General features: G+C 39.5%; 1 protein-coding gene across 9 annotated transcripts; it reads right to left on the reverse strand.

Moving 5' to 3' along the window:
* Nucleotides 1-291: 291 nt before the first annotated feature.
* ppfibp1b (PPFIA binding protein 1b) lies at nucleotides 292-22,335 on the reverse strand. Of its 9 annotated transcripts, none has more exons than XM_008411448.2 (28): nucleotides 22,172-22,335; nucleotides 14,464-14,545; nucleotides 13,834-14,039; nucleotides 13,049-13,138; nucleotides 12,086-12,199; nucleotides 11,813-11,941; nucleotides 10,582-10,674; nucleotides 10,036-10,128; nucleotides 9,262-9,379; nucleotides 9,079-9,123; nucleotides 7,722-7,783; nucleotides 7,558-7,642; nucleotides 7,141-7,280; nucleotides 6,802-6,899; nucleotides 6,099-6,159; nucleotides 5,844-6,018; nucleotides 5,451-5,483; nucleotides 4,745-4,886; nucleotides 4,537-4,668; nucleotides 3,791-3,941; nucleotides 3,562-3,673; nucleotides 3,348-3,436; nucleotides 2,772-2,894; nucleotides 2,111-2,236; nucleotides 1,842-2,030; nucleotides 1,578-1,739; nucleotides 1,317-1,382; nucleotides 292-1,226 (listed from the first exon to the last, which is right to left on the reverse strand). In XM_008411448.2, exons 2-28 carry the CDS (start codon nucleotides 14,525-14,527, stop codon nucleotides 1,143-1,145), a joined length of 2,982 nt encoding a protein of 993 aa, XP_008409670.1. In that variant the 5' UTR covers nucleotides 14,528-14,545; nucleotides 22,172-22,335; the 3' UTR covers nucleotides 292-1,142. The 9 variants fall into 9 exon arrangements, with proteins under 9 accessions (XP_008409670.1, XP_008409671.1, XP_017160921.1 ...); XM_008411449.2 differs by lacking the exon at nucleotides 22,172-22,335 and adding an exon at nucleotides 19,083-19,224; XM_017305432.1 differs by lacking the exon at nucleotides 22,172-22,335 and adding an exon at nucleotides 16,111-16,549.
* Between the last annotated feature and the right edge of the window lie 153 nt (nucleotides 22,336-22,488).

Raw genomic sequence — 22,488 nt, forward strand, 5'->3', positions numbered from 1 at the left:
AGAAGAATTTACTCATTGTTTTTGATGATAAACCAATCTGTGAATTCCAGAGATACTAAATATGTTAGTATCTTACAATTCGCTACACATTTTCTCCACATCCATTTACTTATTTGCACTAGTCTGAGGAAAGAGCCCAGATAAACACGCCTTTCTGTTGTACACTGCTTTACAATGACAGCAAATTGATATAAATCACATTCTACAACTTGAAAGCCTTTAAAAAGTTTTAAGGATAAAAAAAAAAAATTTATTAGATATTTTGGTTGTCATTGGAAAAATAAGCAACACTTTCAGTTTTTGGTAGTTTATTTTGTCCCCTGGAACAAAACGCAGGTCGACTTAAATTAGTTTATTGAGCTCAATAACTGAGTTTAGAAATGTATATCTTATGATATAAGAGTCAAATTACCATATTTAAACAGAAAAATGATATTTTCTCAGAGTACATGGTCACAGGAACAACCCAACAGGTTTCCAAAATCCTTCCAGGATGAAGAGTAAAATACAAACGTGTTGAATTCAGACATCATGCATCATAATATGATCTTCAGACTGGGTAATTCGAATGTAATGTATGTGCAAATGCATGAGCATACAAATCTTCATAAAATAGATAAAATACAAGACCATTATTGTTTAATCAGCAAGGTTTAGTTGTGTAGAAAAACCCCCCCAAACATAGCAGCTGCAGTTATTGTTTTAGACCCATGTTCAGCATTACTTCTTCGGTTCAGCAAAGCCCACGTCTTACTTTAAATTTTTAAAGTCAGAAGGCAACTAAAAGTCATATATTAAAATATATAAAATCATATTTTCATGGCCTTTTCTTGCTGGTTGACGCCCTCAGAATCAAAACAGCTTTTCTATATCACAGAGTACAAAATATTTCCAGAAACCAGCTGGCAGGAAAACAGTGGTGTCATCCTATGTGTTCCCTCGGACATCAGTAATTGTGACGAATGGACTGAAAGGCTCTCGCCATGATGCTCCGTATAACTGAGGAAGCTGCAACACTTTTGGCTCTTTAACACTAAAGGGAAACGTGGGTCATTAGCTGGGTTTTCTGGTGCAGGCGTGCAGGAGAGGAGGGTTGGCCCAGAGTTTCATTCACAGCAGGACCAGGTCTGACCCAGGCGCTCTCACGCGTTGGATTCCTCATCCGTTACGCTGGGGTTCGGAGAGTTTGACATCTCTTTAAAGAATTCATCATCTTTCAGCATGCTCTGGAAAAACACAGGGCAGATGGAGACATCACACCAGAAGCTCGTTAATGAAGGATCACTTTTGATTCCTGTGGATGTTCCTGGACTTACCGTCAGGTTCTGGATTCCCTCAGAGAAGGCCCCGATTTGTCTCACCGTCCCCTCAGAGTCCTCCATCTGCACACAGAGACGCTCAACTTACACTGAGGGAACTAAACACAGCCTGAACAAATCCCATGACACAAATACAGCGTCATGCTTATGATGAGTCTGAGAACAGCCGATGTTCATGTGTCTTAAATCAACTTTGAATTTAAAATTCAATTGAAAAAAATATGAATGAAACAGAAAATCTTAGTGTAAGGAGCTCACCTGCTCCAGCCTGTCCAGGTCGTCCTCATAGATCTGGAGCTCAAAGCCTTTCTGGAAGCTTCGACCTTTTGGCATCTCCACGTCCATTGGGCACACATACTCCTCATTTTCCTCCTGCTTCTTCTTCCTCATCCCAAAGTTACCAAATGACAGCTTCCTTGGCTGGGATGAAACAAAAATAATAAAACTGAGCAAAGTTTGAACTTATTCCAGCTCTACAAACAGAACCACGTGAACAAAACAAAAGAGGAAATATTAAATTACCTTGACTTTAGTGGTGGCAGTGAGTAAAGTGTAGTCTGGGTTCTCCAGACACTCCTGTTTGAGCTGCTGGGCCTCTGAGCCAATCAGCAGACTGAAATGTGTGGCCAAGTGGCGACGCAGCAGAGTCTTATTAGGGGGGATGTTCAGCAGCAGAGCCATGGTCTCCACATTGAACCGGGGCTCCAGAACCTTAACAGACAAACATGTGTTGGGAGTGGACAGGTCAGAGGTCATTTCCTGCCTCGCGAAGGGAAGTCAGAGTTCCTCACCATCAGGCCTCCGTGGACGCCGCTGCCTCTGAGGTTGGGAGCGTACTCGGCGAGGTCGACGGATCGAAGCCACTCCATCACCCTGTGGTTGGTCCACTGGGAAATCTCTGCAGGTGAAATGTTGTTCTGCAACCCACATGCAGAGACAACATAAATAAACTAGAAACTGACATTTACAGATGTGCATGAGAAGAAAAAACTCAGAAGAGAGACGACATGAAAACTGACCCAGACGATGCACAAAAAAAAGAATGTTGGTTGCATAAATATTGCTCCTTCAAATGCCCTTGTGCAATGTTGTACAATTTTGCACCATTTAAATATTTTTATATTTATTTTCATACAATTTATATCAAATATTCCAAATAAAATTCCAACTCATATCTATTGCTTTTAAATAACAGGCAACCTCACTGCTTCAACTCCGAACACAATCATAACAATATTATACAGAAGTGATCATGTTGCTGTATTTTTCAAATTTCAAGTATAAACAGCATTAATATCAAAATCAAAATCCATTTATTCAAAACAAAAAAGCCTATTGTTGTTTAGATTCTTCACTACATTCTCTTTATGCTCATAAAGATTATTTTCTGACTAAAAGAGTTTATTCAACCGGTCTCCTCGTTTATAGGCAGCGTTAACCTGTGACGTGTACCTCATCTGACGGCCTGCGGCGCAAACAGTTGGGCTCGTAGTTGTTTAGTCGAAGAACCTGAATTGCTCTCTTGATGCTGAGGTGATGCAGGACGCTTCCCACCTTCAGGGAGAGCAGGTCGTCCTAACGGACAAAGAAACCAACGAATCAGTACGGCTTATAAACCTAGAAGTTTGTAAGTTTGAGCTTTCAGATAAAACAGAGTGAAAATGCAACACCAGCTACAGAAGAATGCAACAGCAGCAGCGTCTATAAAATGTCAGACTGGTAGCTGTCGCAAAATCAAATTCAAACACCCTTTACTAAAGTCAAATGTACTCCCTATATAATAAAATCTTTATGTCACTCAAGCACTGAGTAGACAAAGCACAGAAACATCAAGGCATAACACTATCAGGCAGCAGGAGCGCCATCTGTGGTGCATTCTTTAAATTACAGCTTTGTCTGCTGTAATTTAATCAGGTCGAATAAATTGTTTTGCTAGTTTTGATCCAGTGGAACAAATCCTCAACTGAGAGAGTTGGAGTCCTCAAAGTCCCTCATTTAATCAACATAAAATCTGTCACATAAACTCACCACTGTCATGTAGTGAAGCATTCGACCATCAACTCTGGCTTCATCAAACTGGGTTTTATACTGAGGAAGGCCGATGTCATCCAACCACCCTGACAGGAAACAGATAATAAATACATTATTTATGCAACCACAGCATATAATAGAGTAAAACTTGAATGTAAAGAACACATTTTTAAAATAAAAACCTACAATAAAAACACATAGCTTGACTTACTAGTCACCCAGTTGTAGTCTAGCTTTCCCTTACTATCCTCCTCCTCTGAGCCAAGGGCCTGCAAAGCGAGCTGCAGCTTCTTTCTGTGCAGCGGCTGCTTGATGCCCAGCTCCTAAACATCCATTGGAACACAAATGAGGAGCCGGCATCCTTGGATTTACTACAAACCAAGTTCTGTCAGATCAACATTTGATCTGACAACTCATCAAACTATTCTGTCATGTCTCACCCTCTCCAGGTCTTGCTGTGACGCCTGCAGCAGAGTCTGGCCTGAGTGGATCCACACACGGGCCATGTTGACGTAAAGGCCCAGGCCCTGCTCCTGCAGCCAGTCACAGACCTGATCCTTTGACCAGCGTGCGAACGGAGCGTCCACTTCACTATGAAGAAGGTGCAACAGATCAAACTGTGTGGGGTCCGTCAGTTCAGCAGCGCTCAGAAGCTACAAGGATTTATTTTCATTTGCATACAAAATGCTTTACATCTCTATCAAGTCAGTTACTGTACTTAATAGCTAGGTTTTTATATTATTTTCAAATTACTAAAAATTTTTTTGTAATAGTCATTTATTACAAAATGGCACCAATAATATTCTGCTCAACCTGCAAGACAGAGCTTGTGCAAGATATCAACATGAGCCTTAGACACAATAAGTGTGGTTTTCATAGAGGATGAATAGTAGAACAAATTATTTGTAGAAACCAGTTTATTATTCTGGGTTCACTTGAATAAAATCCAGCTGAAATGAGCAGGAGAGCAAAGACTCTTCCTGAGTGAACCATAAAACTTACGGGACATTCGTTCACCAGGAAAACATAATGAATGAGCATCATTCCCATTGTGAAACAGGCTGCACTTATTTTCATGTCTTTGTTATTCTTCAATTCATTATGTCTGCAAGTCATCGTACAATTGAGTGAAAACAAGGAAACCACAAACTGGCTTTCTTTCTTTACGCTGAATGCACTGACTCACTTGTTGACTCGCTGGAAATCACGAGACCAACCCAGTCTGGGTCCCGCTGTGGCTCGAACTCCGCCCCGCTTGAACTCTCCCTCTGGGAGGTTGTCATCCAGGTTAAATGTGGTCGACTGACTCCGCTTAAGCCTGCAGATTATACATTTTGTGTCTAAATATCAAAACAAAATGTCAACAATGCAAGGTTTTGTTCTTTTTCACTCACTTCCCAAAGAGTTTCTTTATGCCTTTAGATTTCTTCCTGCTTTCCGGGGTTGTAGGAAGCGTGTGTGTGCTGTCGCTGTTGGATGACCTCTGTGGCACGCCGGCGAGGTCCAGATGGTCGGTGCCCTGTCGCTCCGTTTCAGCTGCACAAACAAATGCCCACACAACGCCATCGTAAGCATGTGAGAGGAACACCCTGATAAAGGGGGAAATGCAGCTGTTGCACAGAGGCAGGACAGCGCCATGGAAACGGCATGATGACTCCAAGACGTGGATAAACTGAGGGGCCATGACAGGGGGCAGTAAAGATAGAGACTCTCTAGCAGGCATGCATCAGACTTGATGGTGTCCGACTGTTAACTGGAATAAAAGCTCAAGTCATTAGTTGTTTTAGATTATAAGAGGGAGCACTTTTATCCAAACGAGTGTTTTTCTTTAACAGGTTTCTGGTGTTTTTGATGAAAACGAGCACTCTACTTCATGCAGACACAGAGGAGCTCAACATACACAGAGTGCATGGACCGGATGCTGAGCAGATGTTTGTGCAACGAAGACTTTGGATGTTAAAACGATCAGGTGCTGGAGCATGAAAAGGTACAAAATGAAGAGAACCAAGCAGACAAAGAATGAAGGGGATGTTTCGTAGTCTCCTTAGGTTTTCTGCCGGAGAACTACAACCCTACAGGGACATGTAGTCTTTACTGTACCTAGCATAGGCGCACTTGCACTCCTGCTGCGGTCTTCATGTGTTACAAAGAGCACACGACACAGGACAGCGTCCAACAAAAAAAAAAAAAAAACACAAGACAAGAGGGCAGAAATTACGATTGGAATAATAACAGGATGGGGAGGTGGGACAAAGACACAAAACAAAAAGGGACACAGACAGGACAAATGTCAAACGGTGCCAAGGAAACTGACTTCCATATTTAAATGAGGACCACAGTTGGTGTAGGCAGCAAATTATGGTCCTGGTTCATGTAATGCACTCCCAGCCAGGGTGTGGCTTTGGAAAAAGAAAATCTCACCCTGCAGTGAATAGTTTTAGGTCACACATGACAACAGGACTTATATTTAGACAAAGTGGAGATTTCTCCCACCGAGGTTAGGGGTGCTGGATGTTTTCTTCCCTCCGCGGATCTTGAAGAAACCTTTCCCAAAAGACGAGCGAGCCTTTCTGGAGCCAAAGCTGTCGTCTACGACGGAGGCAGGCAAGGTGGCAGAGGGATTCATAGGCGGCTTTTCGCTCATTTTGCCATTTTCTTCACTTGTAGACTGGGGAATAATTATATACACAAACTCATAATCAGAATCCTCCTCAATTTATAATCCATTAATCATCTCCCTTTCCTTACCATTTCATTGTTGCCGTCTTCTGACTGGACCTGGCCGTCATTTTTGCTCAGTTCTTGATTACTGGAATCAACACAAAAGGGAAATTATTTTACCATATTTTTTCTCTCCATATTTTTAATGAAGATTGCAAAGAAAAAAAGCTGCAACTAGAACATCATTTTAACGTTTCAACTTTATACAAGTAATGAATAGTATTAAGTTTACATATATATTAATACGCATTAATGCATATTTAATAACATTAGATTATTATTAAATATGCATTTAGTTTGCTATGATATCAAAATAAGGTTTGTTTTGCATTTCCCTTCTTGTAATGAAAAAGTTTCTTCCAAAGCCAAAGTGGTTTTTAGTGACGAGCCTCTCTGCCACAAGTACTCAGATTTCCTCTCACTTGAGCAACTAACACAACGCCTTACACTGATGAAAGCACCATTGTGTCCGCAGAGAACTGGAGTGACAGGAAACATTGTCAGAAGACAATGACTTTCTTAAATCAAACGTGTGATAACGTCACAATTTGGTGCACTGAATGTGCCAGCCAGTGTCATCAACAAGACTGGAAACATATAGAGCTTTCAGTGTGGCATTTAGTAGGTAGATGTGTGGCAATCCTACATAAACTACCAAGTATCTCCACTGAAACAACAGGACTAACTTGTGGTAGCAACACATATGAGAAGCAATCTTTAACTATTTGACCTTTGACCCTCTGTTTGTGAGTGCCCCGATAGTCGAACCGGATCCACTGGGCTGGGAGAGGGCGACGAGTCTTCACTCAGTCCACTGAGTCTTTCCGGCTGATTGTGAATTAAACAGAGGAAAAAAAGGCAAACGTAAAAGATACATGGTTATAACATTAGATTATTACTGAGATTTGTTTTGAATTTATTTAAATTCACAGTTGGGAAAAATGAAAACGTGAAAGCACGCTAAACAATTTGATCTTCCCTACTAATAACACCAAGTTTCTCAAAATACACCCAGTCTTTATCCGAACAAACCAAAACACAAAAGTACATTGTATTTTCTTCGACAAACCTCATCTGGCTTCTTTGTTTGCAGCTGTTCAACATCTGCAAAGTCTTGTTTTTCAGATTCCACAGAACCAGAGCTGCCAGACAAGAGCAGACTGGATCCATCGCCGGGACTCTCAAGCCGCTCGGTATCTTTTGTTTTCTCTGAAGTGAGCGACACATAGCTTTGCTTAGTGCGACGTATAACAAGAGGAACGTGATTCATGTTGTCAGTTACCAATCGTAACCCTCTGCCAGAACAATCCCATATTAATAATTATTGAATAAATGAAACAAAAATGCTGCATCTGAAAAACAGAATTGCATAACCCAAGAAATTAAGGGAAGAAAAAAAGAACCTGGCAGTCATCAAAACTGTACAATTTGGGTGAAATTATATTTTAATTTACTGGAACGTTCGTCTGTAGAAGCAAAGTCTAACCTTTCTTCCCTTGTACCGACATCACCATGTCTTGAACTTTCTTGTACCGCAAAAGCGACTGTTTGAGCTCCTCTATCTTACGATCCTGCACAGGAAAATACAACAATGAAAATTAAAAGCGGTTCTTTTTCATCAGAAGATTAGAAAATTGTTGCCAAACATACCTTTTCTTCATTTGCTGCCATTAGTGATTCAACCGCCTTTTTCATTCTTTGCACTTCCACATCTGGTGAGGACAAGAATGATTTAAAGCTCTGCACAAGAGAGCTCTGACAAAGACACATTTTTGGGATGCATAAAAAGCCTGAAAGTAGAAAGAATCTGGGATAACAAACACAATGAGCCCAATCAAGCTGCACAATTATAGTCACTCCAGTGACAAATCATGATTGCAATGATTCAACTTTGTGAGAACATTTCCATTTGTCAGAACACACACTCCAACACACAGTTCTATAAGATATTTGTGATCAGCATCACCGATAATCACCATTTATCATTTTAGGCTTATTTTCAGCAAATGGGCAAAAAAAAAAAAAAGTTAATTAAAAAAATTAATCTAAAGGCAAGAAAACATCTAATAAACCTTTTGTAGTTACTACCAAAACTGAAAACCTAGTTTAGATCTTAAAGGATTAAGAAGAAAGTAACATTGGTTGATAAAAACATGTTTTAAAAAGCTGATCAGGATCAAAGGCTGGCAAATCTGCACGCCAGGTGACCATAGAAGAGTCAGAGTTGCTCCATACGTGCTAAGGATCTATTATTAGATTCACTATGTTTTCCAAATGTTGAACTGCTAAAAAAAAAAAAAAAAAATCTAGAAAAAATCCCTGATCTTCTATCAACAAGGCAGATTGTTTAAGGTTTGTGTATTCCTCTGCTGCATCGTGTTATTATATAAACTGTAGATGCAGTATGTTTAGTGTCGGGGACTAATATCTCCCAGTTCCAGTAAATTTTACGTTGATTTGTAGAGCTTTCCATAGGGAGTGTGTCTGCTGAGGAAAATGAAATTGTTTTATGCAATTTAGATATTTTTTAAAACTAAATATGACAGAGAGGAACAGGCACAGATGTGACAAAGATACAGGCAGACAACATGAGATATGATAACAGAGGTTAGCAGGAGAAACATCAGCTGCTGGTGTGAGCAAAGAAGGCTTAAAAGGATTTTGAGGAGAGGCATGATGGGTAAATGAAGTGATTTTTGTTGGAGAACATGAGAGGGATGGATATACAGCTTGAATGGTTATAACAGCACTGAATTCCTCATTCCTGGTGAAAACACACAGCCAACCGTTCTTGCTGCTTTTTTTAGGTTGAACATTAAAAACACAGCGAGAGAGACGATAAAAACTTCAGTTTATTTAGGACACGGTGCAGCGTGGAGAGCTACTTGCACTTCAATGAGTTATAATGGACAAGCAGAGTTCAGATGGCTCATGCTCGTTCATGCAACAGGGACTGGGGTGGGTGCAGTGCTGAAGTGTGGCAATAAAAAGGATGAGACCCCCTTACGCTTTTCTTTCAGCCTCTTTCTAAGCGTTTCATCTGGATGAGACACTACACAGGATGGGGGAAAAAATATTACAAGAACTGCGTAGAATGTAGCGCTAAATATCACCGATATCGGATAGGAGAGATCTGAACTTGAAGCATGCTCAAATTTCAGCGAGGCTCGTGATTGGTTACGTTCCTCACCTCTTTCTAGGCCATCTGGGCTACTTGTGGCAACAGGTTTGAAGGCCGTGTCATCCTGTAGTCGCCTCATTTCACCATCTTTGCCCTCCAGCTGCCTCCTCAAAGACGACAACTCCTCCTGTCCAAAAGAGGACAAGAGTGAGAGTAGGTCCCCTTCCCCAACCCAACAAGACAAACAAACCACAACACAAAGGTACACAGATGCCGACGTGGCACAAACCACAACACAAAGGTACACAGATGCCGACGTGGCACAGGGGCACGCAAGCCACACCTGCTCAGAGGGTGATGTGTGTGTGAGGTGGGCGGCATGCACAGATGTCTTGAAGAGCCAAAGCACAAGATAAAACAAAAACAATAATGAAGGAAAATCAAGCACAGAATAAAAAAACCAAATTGTAAATAACAGCTTAGAAGAAAGAGAAACATACAGGCAAGTGTAGAAGGAGGAAAAGAAAAACACTACAAAAACTTAACATTAACAGCATACCTGTGGTTTGAACAAATGTTTGCTGACATGACTGCTCTGCAGACTAGAGGAAGCTGTATTTATAGATGCACTTAACTTTCTAGGTTATTTTTTATTGCACTGTTAAACAGAATGTGTGGCACAAAAGATTAACATCATGTTACCAAAAAAAACAGAAACCTAAAGAACTTAGGATGCTTATTTTTGCTGCTGTTAAAAAAAAAAGAAAAAAAAAAGAGCCAAAGGGAGAGGTCAAAAACCATAATCATACAGCAAGCACCACATTCAGCCTGAGAAAAGCCAACCTTCAGAGATTGGAGTTTGTGCTCCTTCCTCTGTTTCTCATACTGCATCTGGCCCATTTTGATTTTCATGCTAGAAAGCTTAGCCATAAGGGACTAGCAGTAGAAAGACAAGTGAAACAAAGAAAAAAACAAAAAAACAAAAAACAGAAAACAAGTACAGAAACGATCAAGACAGCAGAGAAAACAAGAAAAAATAAGCACAGATATTGTAAGTACGGCAGTTTCATCATTAGGATCACTGCTAATGTGGTAAGACAAGTTAAAGCCCACAAAGTAAGTCCATGACAACAGACTGGCACTGCCATGTTCTAGCTGAAAGGTTTTGGCATGTCTCAAACACTAAAGAGCTGTGGCTGTAAAACGTATCATAGGATAGTTTGTTTTGCAACATTATGACGGTTTTTGGATGACTAAACACTTCTATAGATTTAACTTAAGAGGTTATTTAAATCCGGTTGAACAAAGTTGTCGTTTTTCAAACTCATCTCAGTTTTATTTCAAAAATGATTTCACTCATTAAAACACCAGAGTCTGACATCAACTCACCTTTGTGGACTTAAGTTTCTTTTCGTACTGCAGTTTTTCACTGTCCAGCTCTGTCAGTCTGTACCGAAGTTCATGAATTTCAAGAATTAAATCCTGCAGAGGTCAAACAATATTACGCATTAATATCTTAATAGTTTTATAAAAAAATTTTTTACATACATCTTGTGCACTTGTTCAACCACAGCTGAAAATGGAGTATGCTGCAAAAAAAAACAAACAAAAAAAAAACACAGTCATTAGTCATTAGATACAAAGTGTAGACCAAACTCACTAAAGAGTGAGTTTGGTCTGTTTGCTTGTTGACTTTATTTTTCATAATAAAACAAAACACAGAGGAGAAAACTTACAAAATAACGCTCAAAATAACAGCTGTAAGCTAGTACAATCTTATTATTCCTTATAAAAACTTTGAGCGGGGGTATGCTGTGGTGGCGCAGGGGTTAAGCACAACACACATATGGACGCCTTAGTCCTTGACGCAGCTGTCCCAGCCTTGGTGACCGTTGCTGCATCTCTTCCCCCTTCTCTCATTACCCACTTTCCTGTCAATTAACTATCAAATAAAGGCCACTAGAGCCCAAAAAAATTGTAAAAAAACAAAACAAAAAAAACCCGAGTGAAACGGTGAATTAAAAAAATAAGAGCATTGTGTTTATGAGTTATCTTGCAAGTAGGGAAATCATAGAAAAAGAACCAAATGCAATATTTGTACAATAAAGTCTAAACAAATTCTGTAAGCGATTGCAGATGCGTTAGGAAGAAATTCCTCAGATAGTGAAGAGTCCAAAACAGCAGCAGAGATGAACTGACAGGAAGCTGTGATTTATGAGCGGTGAGGCGGAAAACTGACAGCAGCTTTTTGTTCCCCAGTGGGGTGGAAGAGACAACCGCGATGAAACAACAACATCATGATGGGTTTGAAAGCTATCCAAGCCTTCTGCAAATTTGATATGTTAGCAGGGATCTCCCAATCTCCAATAAACATATTTTAAATGTTTACAGAGCCTTTAGTCAAAAGGCAATAAATCCAAAAACTTAAATTTGACCGTCTCCACCATTATATTTTGTGCAAGACTCTGTGTCACTGCAAGTATTTCTAGAATAGGATAGTAATAAAAATGTATAATGACCCCGTGAAGGTCATTATACAAAGCAAGGCAAAAAATATATAAAAAATGGATTAGATTCAGAGCTAAAATCCATATTTCAACTTTAAATGTAGCTCACTAACCTCACTGTCCCTAAATCGGTCAAAGTCCAGTCTGTCCTTGTCCAAAGAGTTGAGCTTCAACTTGAGGTTGGACACTTCAGACATCAGCTCGAGTTTCTGCGTCTCAAGAGCCGATCTGCACAGGAGCTCCTGCGATGATAAATAAAGGAAAAATATTCTGATTCAAAACAACATGCCTGTGCTGCACATATAAATTCAGTTCTGTTTGATTCTTCTGTGGTTAGTTTGAGTCTGGGTTTCATTACATGGTGAAAAATAAACACAGACACACACCTGCTGCAGCATCTCCTCTGTGGCGTTGAGTTTCTCCCTGTGCTCATCCAAGCAGATGTCCAGATCACGAATCTTCTCTCCCTGCGCCTCCACCTGGTCAGTCAGCACACTCACCTGCATGAAGCCAACAGAGGACTGCTTTGATGGAATATTTTGACGTTCTATAAAATTTCAAGTGCAACGCAGTCCGACTTTGACCCCTAATAACACATTTGCCCAGTTTGAAGGGTTAAAAGAAAGAACTCTTCAGTTTAAGAGCAGCACTGTGATTTTAACTTAAACTTTAAAAACCAAGTTCGATGTTTTCGTATTAYTGGGTAAAAGTTATTGATCCTGCTCTGCACAGCACAAAGCCAGTTTAGAATAAGACTCATAAAACATGATCAACACTCTGACACACTTTGCTACAACAATTAAACTCAGCAGATGCTTTTGCAAACTATGCTGTTGATTTCAAAGCACAAACTTGCAGCCAGCAATTTAACGGTTCTGATTATTTAGAAATGAATTGATAAATATGACACATTAAATGTCTCTGCATCCCCAGAAACAGAACCAAACATGGAGAAGCAGCATTCAGCTTCCACACAGCACAAATCTGGAACAAACTTCCAGAAAACTGCAAAACAGCTGAAACACTGAGTTCCTTTAAGTCTAGACTAAACCCCCATCTGTTTAGTGTTGCTTTTGAACCACTATAAATGGGACACTGACCAACATATTTGATGTGTGTTGATGATTTTGATAATGGGACGCAGCAAACTGTAATGTTTGTTACTGGTTTCTCAATTCTTGACTCTGTTGTGTATTTTTAAAAATAATGTTTTATGTTTGTGTTTTAAAGATATAGAACACTTTGAACTGCCTTGTTGCTAAAATGTGCTATGCAGATACATTTGATTGATTCATTCATTCATTAATATCTACATTTTGCTGATATATGACGTGTTGTTGAACAGATACCTGAAGCACCAGAGACTCCTTGTCGCCTTCTAATCTTGACAGCCTTTCTTGGTAGTGGTCACCCCCACCCAGAGAGATGTGCCCGTTGGACTGGAAGGGATAAGAAAAAACACACATTAGACACAGAACTCATAAACATTACCAAACATTATCAAAATAATGATCATCTGTGGTTTAAATTGTCTAAAAATGTCTGCAGATTTTTTCCCCCTAATCAAACCAGGGCCGCCTTCACCGTCTCACCCCGCACAAACAAAACCTTACAAGGCTAAAATAAAGGAACACACGCAGCTGTATAGTTAGTGTTACAGCATAACAGAAAAACTCCACATGGCATTTAGCCCATCACTCTCACAAACACTGCTCTGATTCCCAAGAGGTCAGCATGTTTCTTCCTGCACTCTGGCTGCAACATTAACACTTCCAGCAGTAAACCATCCCACCATCCCCCCCCCCCAAGGAAGTCAGCAGAGCTAGACAACCATGTTTGCTCCGAGCAAACAAATCACTTTTACACAAATGAAGGCAGAAGAATTCACTTACATCTGTTGGGCATTCATTGGAGTTCTTTAGAGCAGAAAGGTCAGCACTTACTTTTATTTTGTATTAAAAAGAAAATCAGAAAAGATGAGGCTTTTAAATTATTCTTTAGAAAGATCAATTAAGTGACTGTAGCGAACAAACTTCTAGTATCTGCTGTATCATCTTTAGAAATTAATAATATGAGTTCAGAGGTCAGAGTCTAAAGCAACATATACAGTCTGTCCATCATAAAAGGCTCTCACCAGGTTGCCATGAAGCCACTCGACCAGACTGTCAGCAGTGGAGTCGGGGATCTGGCAGCGGAGACTTTCCCTTTCCTCTGTGTCCATTAACTCAATCACACTCCGCAGGTCCTCCAATAGGTGGAGCGCCCGCAGGCTTCCCATGAACGGAGAGGTAGGCGACTGACAGTCAAATAGACCGTTGGAGTAGTCCAAGGCCTTCGAGCCTGAGGCAAAGAAGCACAGAGAGCACAAAACTTAATTATGTAGGCGGAGCAGACAACAAACTTTTCTGTGGCTCATTTCTATGTAAATATTGAACAGTAGTTCACTAGAAAATCTTTTTCATTTGCTTAAAGTGACTCTGCTGTCACAAACTACTGTTTTATTGATGTTAATCAGAAAATGCATACACAGTAAAGATGATACTTACAAAATGTGTGGCTTAAAACCACACACCGAAAGCAAGCAGAGCATAACAGCTTAAAACCACCTCACAAACAAGGAGCTTCAGACATCATATGATATCTGTGTAAAGGTCAGCTGTGCAAAAACCGTGAAAACACAGCAGAAAGTCTTTTGAAGTTGGAACAGACAATTTGCTGCTGTTATGTTCAAAAACTGCTGAAAGAGGCRCTGGTCATTTTTTACCTGCTATTATCCCATCCATCTGCTCTAAGGCAGCCGCCAACATGTCGCTGGCGTCAGACATCATCTTCAGTCACTGGTCAACCTTAAAAGTACAGTGATAACCATAAGAGTGGGAAACATTAAACATCACAATTTTTTTAAACAACAAAGACAGCATTTATAATGTTTTGGAAGGACATTTCCAATCAAAAACATCAATCTTAAAACTGTGGAAAAAGAGATAAGTATTCACACAGAAATGCTGCTGGATCATAATCCWGAACAAGGAGAAAGACACGGGCTGCTGTCAGCATCAGGAAGGGCTTTAATCTGCCTSTGACTTTATAGATCAGAGGAGATCAAAACTAAATTCTGCTCTACTTTTTAATCCTAAACTCTCCAAGATCTTTTAGGTGATTCACCTTACTGCATCCACTGTTGATATTGAAGGCATCCTGAGCGGCCTTGTTTGTGCATCTAAGTAATACTGTCCCATTCAGAGAAACTGTTGGACGTGCAATAATCATTGGCTAATATATTGTTTGTTCATTTTACAGGCTGATGTCACATTTATCCAGTTGAACAGTCTAACGGCAGCCGATGCTCATACTGGAAACAAACATTGTGCAAATTGCAAAAAATCCATGAGGTGAAAATAGATGAGAGGAAATAAGGAAACAGGCACATTCCATAATATTTAGTTATATTATTGTCATTGGGAGATTTTCTAATAATGTAAAGCGACATCCACCAGGACAATAAACTAACTTRCAGCCAGGACCACAATTTAATGTTTTAGAATAAAAGAACCTTAATGTGTAAGAATGGCCCAGTCAAAGTTCAGACTTAATCCAAGTGATACTGTGTGGCACAACTCTCCATCCAATTTGACTAAGCTTCAGCAATTTTTGGAAAAATAAAAATGTAGTCTTTAAATTTACAGAGCTGTTAGAAATGGACAAAAAAAGATGACAGTTGTTATTTCAGAAAAATATGATTTGAAATTGGCTTTTGAAAACCATTCACCCTTTTACTATTACACATTACTTTGATAATTTATCACTTACAAATCACAATAGAAAAAGCACTAACATTTACRTTTGTAATGTAAGGAAAACATCACAACAGTGGATAAGTATAAATACTTTCGCTATAAATTATGTCAATCCACAATAYAATTCGCAAGGTTTATAAAATTCAATAATATTCTCAAAATTCCCTGATTATTGAAGGCAAGTCTAATAAAAAGTTCCAGCAAGTTCCACACAGAATGCGTGCTTCAAGGTTTAAGTATTTATAGCTAAAAAAAAGAACAAATTCACCAAAGTAATTTCATATTACCTGGTCAAATGACTAGATAAAAAAAAAAAAAGCATACAAACCATGCAATCAAGGATAAGTTTAGTTATTTAGCGTCCCACCCTGAAATTAGGAAGGCTACATCCACTCAAAAAAAAAAAAAAAAGCATGCTGGCAGGTAAATTATTATGTGTATTGAGTTAGACTGGCAAAAAGATAAAATATATATATTTTAAAAAACGCCAAAACAAGAACATTTACAACATCATTTTTGTTGTCATTTTGACAAGAAAGGCTCAACTTCTTAAAACGTACAAACATTTTTCAGGTAGAGTGATGAATAATGCATAAATAAATCAGGCCATTTACCTAAAATGTTGGTACACAGAATGTTCAGCCAGTAAGACAGTGGACACTTTGTTTAGAGCAGTGTGAAGACACATTTTACTGTCTCAGTCTTGGACATCTGCCCCGAGAACACAGCAGGCCCTTTATCTCTGGATGTGAAATCACACCACTCTCCTGCATTTTCATGCACACATAAGAAGTCCTCTTCCTTTAATCGCCCGCCTCCAAACCTGGGAGTGCCCCATCATTTTAAAACTTTATGGAAACCACCCACCTAGCAAGTGCTGTTATTTTAGCATTTCGGAGGGCACACTTTCCATTATGTGTAAAACAGGAACGCAAAGAGACGCAAGGTTCGTCACAAAACGCTGCAGGGTGGGAGGAGACGAGGGGAGCCAGCACGCCACCGGAAAACACTGAGCACTTTCCACCAAAAAGGCTTCATCCAGGGCGCCTGCAGTAAAGGCTTACCCCACATCCTGGGAAAAATACGCAGACATGACATTTAAAAAAAAAAAAAAAAAAAGTCCATGCAGAAAAAGACCAAAATGTTGAAGTCTTAAAGCACGTTGCTGTGCTAGTTGTGTGATGTATTTAGAAAAAAATCTGAATATGCTAAAAATAATAAAACTACAATTTCAAAACTGCTGCASTTTATTTCCTCTGATCCTAAGGTTTAGAGTTCTTTCAATGAGATGCCAGAGAAGATGAGAGCAACAGAGGTGCTGCACACTGCTAATCAGCAGGCTGAAGGTTACAGAAGACTACCACACTTTTTTCAAAAACTATTTCCAGCCACAAAAACAGACAATTATAGGGCATCTCGTGGCGGAGTGGGTAGACCGCGGTTGTCTCTGGTTCGACTCCCGACCTCTGTACCTTTGCCACACGTCTTCCCCCTTCTCTCTACTCCTTTTCCCGTCTATGTACTGTCGGAAAAATGGAAACAAAATGTCACTAGCACCATCCAAACACTGAATAAAACAAAACAAAACAAACAAACAAACAAACAAAAAAAAAAACACAGTCAGTTATGCCGTGGATGTTCATAAATTGATGTTTTAAAACTGGAGTAAGCTAGCTATAAGCAGCATGTGCTTTAAAGTTGTCCAGTGGAGCAAATAGCCCAACTACTGGTAATAAATCAGCTAATATCTGCTTGTTACACTTGTGTTGGGCTCTAAAAAGAAGAACAGAAAAAGGTAACAGACATAGGAATTTGTGATTATTAATTTGTTCAGGTGGAACAAAATCTTGTCATACGATATTAAATGTTGCAATATTTCTTGGTGAAGTGACTGCTATCTAGGCAACTGCAGTCAACATGACTTCTCCTGATGAAGTTGGAATAGAAGATGCCCCAACTRGTCTAAATCATTTCTTTGGCAGCATTTTGGGTTTCCARTAGGAACGTTTGATGGCCAGAGARCGAAAGACAAGACATGAACAACAAGCAGTGCAAGTTATTCAGATGCTGAAGGAGTCAGAAGGCATCACTATGACAACCGATGACTGGACATCTAGGGATGCGCTGAGCTGCATCACAATCACAATTCGTGCTTTCAACAGCAACTGAGGAATGATAAATGTCCTACGGTCTGAAGAAATTCAAGAAGTCATAAAAAGAAATCAGTTTGCTGAGGTTGGATCGTCAAAATTGATWAAAATGCATAATTTTGGTCTTTGAAGAAATATTAAAATCTTGACCTGTCGTGTTTTGTGAGCTCAAGATTGTGTCTCGTCTTGTGGATTTAATGTACAAAATGAAATCAAAAATGAACAAAAAAGGGCAAAAATAAATGCACCTGTAAGTTTGTATGGCAGTGTTTGATCCAGAATATCGTGATGGCTAATGAAACAGAGTTGGTCATATATTAATTCAGCATTTAGATTCTCTAAGCTAAGCTCTTAATAAGCTGTTTATAAGCTCTTACTTTATAAACAACATGAATGATGGAACTATGGCAGCATTGTTATGAGCATAGTACTTTCTTAACTGGCCATGATGCAATTAAAGTCACTGTGAAACCACAAAAGGCTAAAGCAAACTGAATCTAGAAGCTACGATTACAATCCTCTCAGCAAACTATACCACAAAGACCAAGATAAGACTTTCATTATTTTGAAATCTTAGAAAACTTCTAGACATTCTCCTCTATCAAGTGTGCACAAAAAGACAAATCACTGTCGCTCAGTGCGTCATTGCGACAGAACATGATCGAGCCAACAGAGCTGGAATGGAGGCCTGCAGGGCATACCCTTTAAATACCTGAACCAGTCAGTCTCTTCTTTGTCTTCCTCAGAGGAAGAGCAAATGTGGGTGAAGGGAACACATGGCTTTCAGCAAACACACTTCAAACGCAGCAGACCAGGTCCAGACATGCTGCTTTGGAACCTGCTGTCCATGTGCCAGGCAGCTCTGAACAAATGCAAAAAACCTGTCTGAACACTGCCACACTTGCATCCTCCTGGATGYATGCAGAACTAAACAACTCAGACATACGTAATTGCCTAGAGAAACACTTGTCTTTAGTCATCTAGCCTGAGTCATGTTGCAAGCAGACATGGCAACTTTACATGCGCTGTCTTAACTGACAAGTCATCACATCTGAGCGATAAGATTTGGATTTGATCTTTATCTTATCTAAAGCACATCAAGGAGGGAGCTTGTTCAGATATAGAACTTGTTGTCACACTTTAAACTGTATTTTGTCTGCGTGGTTTTGCTATCTAAGGAGACATCTCAAAAATCCCGTACCGTTCATGTAAACAACGCCTCACCACCTGCRTTTCTCCAAGCATATCTGACACCACTATTRGACACAAAGGGATCATTTCATTCCGGGTTATTTTGACTGGAAGGCATGCAACGCTACAGTGCACAGGACGCTTACAACACAGCCTGCCTCTACACTCTCGTTCTTGAACACAAAAGACCCTTAAAGCTAAACTGTAGAGACATAAAAAGCACTACTATCGGAAAGTAGTCCTACCCTTTTGGTAAGACCAGCCTGATAACCCACAGCGACATCCAGAAGATAATGAATACAAGGGGAAGAGTGGACCATAGTAATTGCTTTGAAATCCTTCAACACTCGTCCCTTCAGGCAGAGAATACCATTACAGTCCATCCTCACTGGACAATCTTCAGAGTTCTCAAAAAATTCCTGGCATTAAAAAAAAAAAAARAAAAAAAAAAAAGAAAAAAAAAATCTCCCACAATCCCTTGTAAGCTTGGCATCTGCACATGAACAGGAAACAGAATAGCAGCCTTGGGGTCTCGTGTCTCTAAAGGGAGAAAGAGTTGGGTTTACACCCAAAATGTAACCGACTTTAACAGCCTGTCCTGCGACTGGCGGTGAAAAAGCTTGAAAGAGAGGAATTTACAAACCCAGCATAAATCATACACTTTTTTTYCCTTTTCTATTTTTACTTTGGTAGCGTAATGATTTCCAGGGACATGGCAGAGTGGATCCAAGCCTCTCCACATAATGACACCATTTTTCGACTCGTGGCTCATTTTCACCTTCACAGAAATTCCACAGGAAAATTTTTAAAAAACTGCAGCTGGGACACCTCATCCTGCTTTACATCAGAGAACAGCCAGTCGATTCAACACAGTGTATGTTCAGAAAACACACACACACACACACACACACACACTGCTAAATGATGTGTATATGAACGGCTCCACATAATGTCTAATGTAGCAGCACAGTAAGAATGTGTCTCAGATATTTCAGCCTGTGTAAACAGGGTTAGGGCCTGCAGAACGCCGCTCCAGAATAACCTACAGCTATTTTCAAACTCTGTGCGCAGGCAGAACACATCATCACTAATTTTGTAACAGCTAATAAAGGCCAGTGTGGAAAGGTGATAAAAATGCAAAGTTAGGGCAAGACTTTAGCTTAAAAGGTAATCCAAAGTGAGCACAGGATGGAAATTAAATGTTTAAAATAATTAAGGCCTGCAGTGATAAAATCTCCAAGAATTTCCTGCCTGTGTATGCACAAGCTCTTATAAGACATCCATTTATGTTGGATAGCGGGACACATTCTTCTCACGTTACTCACACATTGCGCCTTAACTTGATTAAAAAACGCATTCTGACGTTATTCTAAATTGTGCRAACCTGTTGCAAACTCCAGGTCTTCCGTTAGGTGTTCTACTATCAGCAGGACATCGGCTACAATTTGATTATTTTATGGTTTTTGGCGTTGCTGGTTGTGTAATCCCTTGTAAACTGTTCCTTTTATTTGCTACTAAAGACTGCAGTTTTAAAAAGTCCAAAATATAAAAACACTTTCATGAAAACAATACCATGCTTAATTCAGGCTAAATATTTCCTTTAGGTGAGTTAGTATTACAAAGATTTTAATTTACTTTAATTTAATTTAATTTAAAAGTGTCAGAATGTTTTTTTTTTTTTTAACTTCCATTAACTATTTGAGAGAGCACATATGATGACTTCATAGTTTTGGAAGGTTCTGATACGTTAATTCAGGGCACAAGTGTACATTTTAAGGCATCATTTTAAACACACTGGTCCCTTGAGTGACACCATAGAAAAAAATTATCAAGCCAGGTAAGCAATCAATAAGACAACTGGGGACTTTAACAACTTTAGGTCAGTTTTCTAATGCCTACATGTAATCTAAACATAACATTTTGACCTGTTCAAAGAATTATAGGCCAGCGCCATCAACACCATATTCAGGAAGGATACATGTTCTGCATCACAGAAATGAACAATTCTGTGAAGATGCCAGCTTACGCTGACAAGAGAATGTCAGTATCCATAGTAAAATGAGTCTGAACAGAAACTCAAAGAAGAAATYGTTACTCCAAAAGGAACATAAAAAGTATGTTGCAAAGGTCYTCAGGAAAAATGATATTAACATTTGGAGACATGTCTTTGTGATCTAACAAAACTAAAATAGAAGTGTCAAAATTAGCAGTTGTTGCATTTGGAGAAAATGGGGGGCAACTTGGAAACCGGAGAACACTATTCCAACTGTGAAGTACAGGGGTGGCAGCATCATGGTTTATTTTGCATGTCACAAACAGTTCATCAGTCGATTTTGATCGCAGTCCCATACAAAAGTTGTGTTTAAGCAATGTGGCCTACAATCTTGACTCAATTGCACAAACTCCTGTCAGGAGGAAATTAGATTAGAAATTTTGTTGTAATTCTAACTAATCTGAAGCAGGAAATGTTTGGTCTGATTTAAGGTCATAGTTTTAACAGCTCTTAAAACACTATAATGCAAATATTTAAAAAAATATATATCCTAGTTCCTTTCTCCTTTCAGTTGTGAGATTAGCCTACAGACAATCCTGCTGTTTTGGGAAAATATAAAACAAGGACCAACTAGTTTGAAGGGTGGACTCGAGGGCAATACAACATCTGATCAGGTTTCAGAGGTCTGGAAAAACAACATCCTCCGAGGTCAAACGTTTTAAGGAAACATAAAACTGCTTTGTTTGGAAAATATATATATATATATACATATCCCGAGGCCAAGTGGAAATTAGTGAATTGTGAATTCCTCCTGGGTGTAGAGGGCAGCTTTTTTATATATTATTTTTTGCGTTATCCCATCTTACTCTATAAAATGTGAGAAATTTAGGCTTAGAAAACTGCTTGATTATATTTAGCTAGTTCACGTGTATGCAATAAAATTAGTTATCACTTTACTTTAGCGGATACCATTTTGAGCCCTGCATAATTTTGCATGTTATATAAAAATAACCCTATTTTCTAGTTCACGCTCTTTCAAATGTACTAATTTGTTTTTACTGAAAGCTCACTAAAACATAGTAACAACTTTGTTCACCAAAAACACACCAAACAATAGCGAAAGTTGTTGCCTGTCAACAGACTTCCTGCGGCACGTCACCGAGCCCCTCTTAGGTCGTTTAAATAACCGTTGAAACGGCTAAAAGTCCAACAAAAATTAGCCGTTATACTGCGAAGSACCAACATAAGCATTCAGGCGCGCGGGACGCCGCTGTTGAACGAAGTTCATCATGAAAGAAGAAGCAAACAAATCACAGCCAAAAGAACAACACTTCCTCTTACCTCYGCTCTGGTCGAAGGAATTGGCTTTTCCGTTGATTTAATTTCCTTATGATAAAGTTAAACTCCACAGTTTCTGAACTTCTCCGAACCCACCAGAGAAACCCCAAGTTCCTCCGCATCGCTACGCCATGATGTCGATGTGACACCGCAGTGGGGGGAAAGTTGATGACGCCACAGTTGGAAAAAAAAAAATAAAAATCCCTCCCCACTCCAACCTGGATTGGTCCGGGAGCAGGGATTTTTGGGTGCGCACCATTTCTCATCCAGTGAGGCAAACGGCACACACGGCCACAGCGAACGCGCGACGGACTCCCACT

Source organism: Poecilia reticulata, linkage group LG6, assembly GCF_000633615.1.
Source record: "Poecilia reticulata strain Guanapo linkage group LG6, Guppy_female_1.0+MT, whole genome shotgun sequence".
NCBI lineage: Eukaryota > Metazoa > Chordata > Actinopteri > Cyprinodontiformes > Poeciliidae > Poecilia > Poecilia reticulata.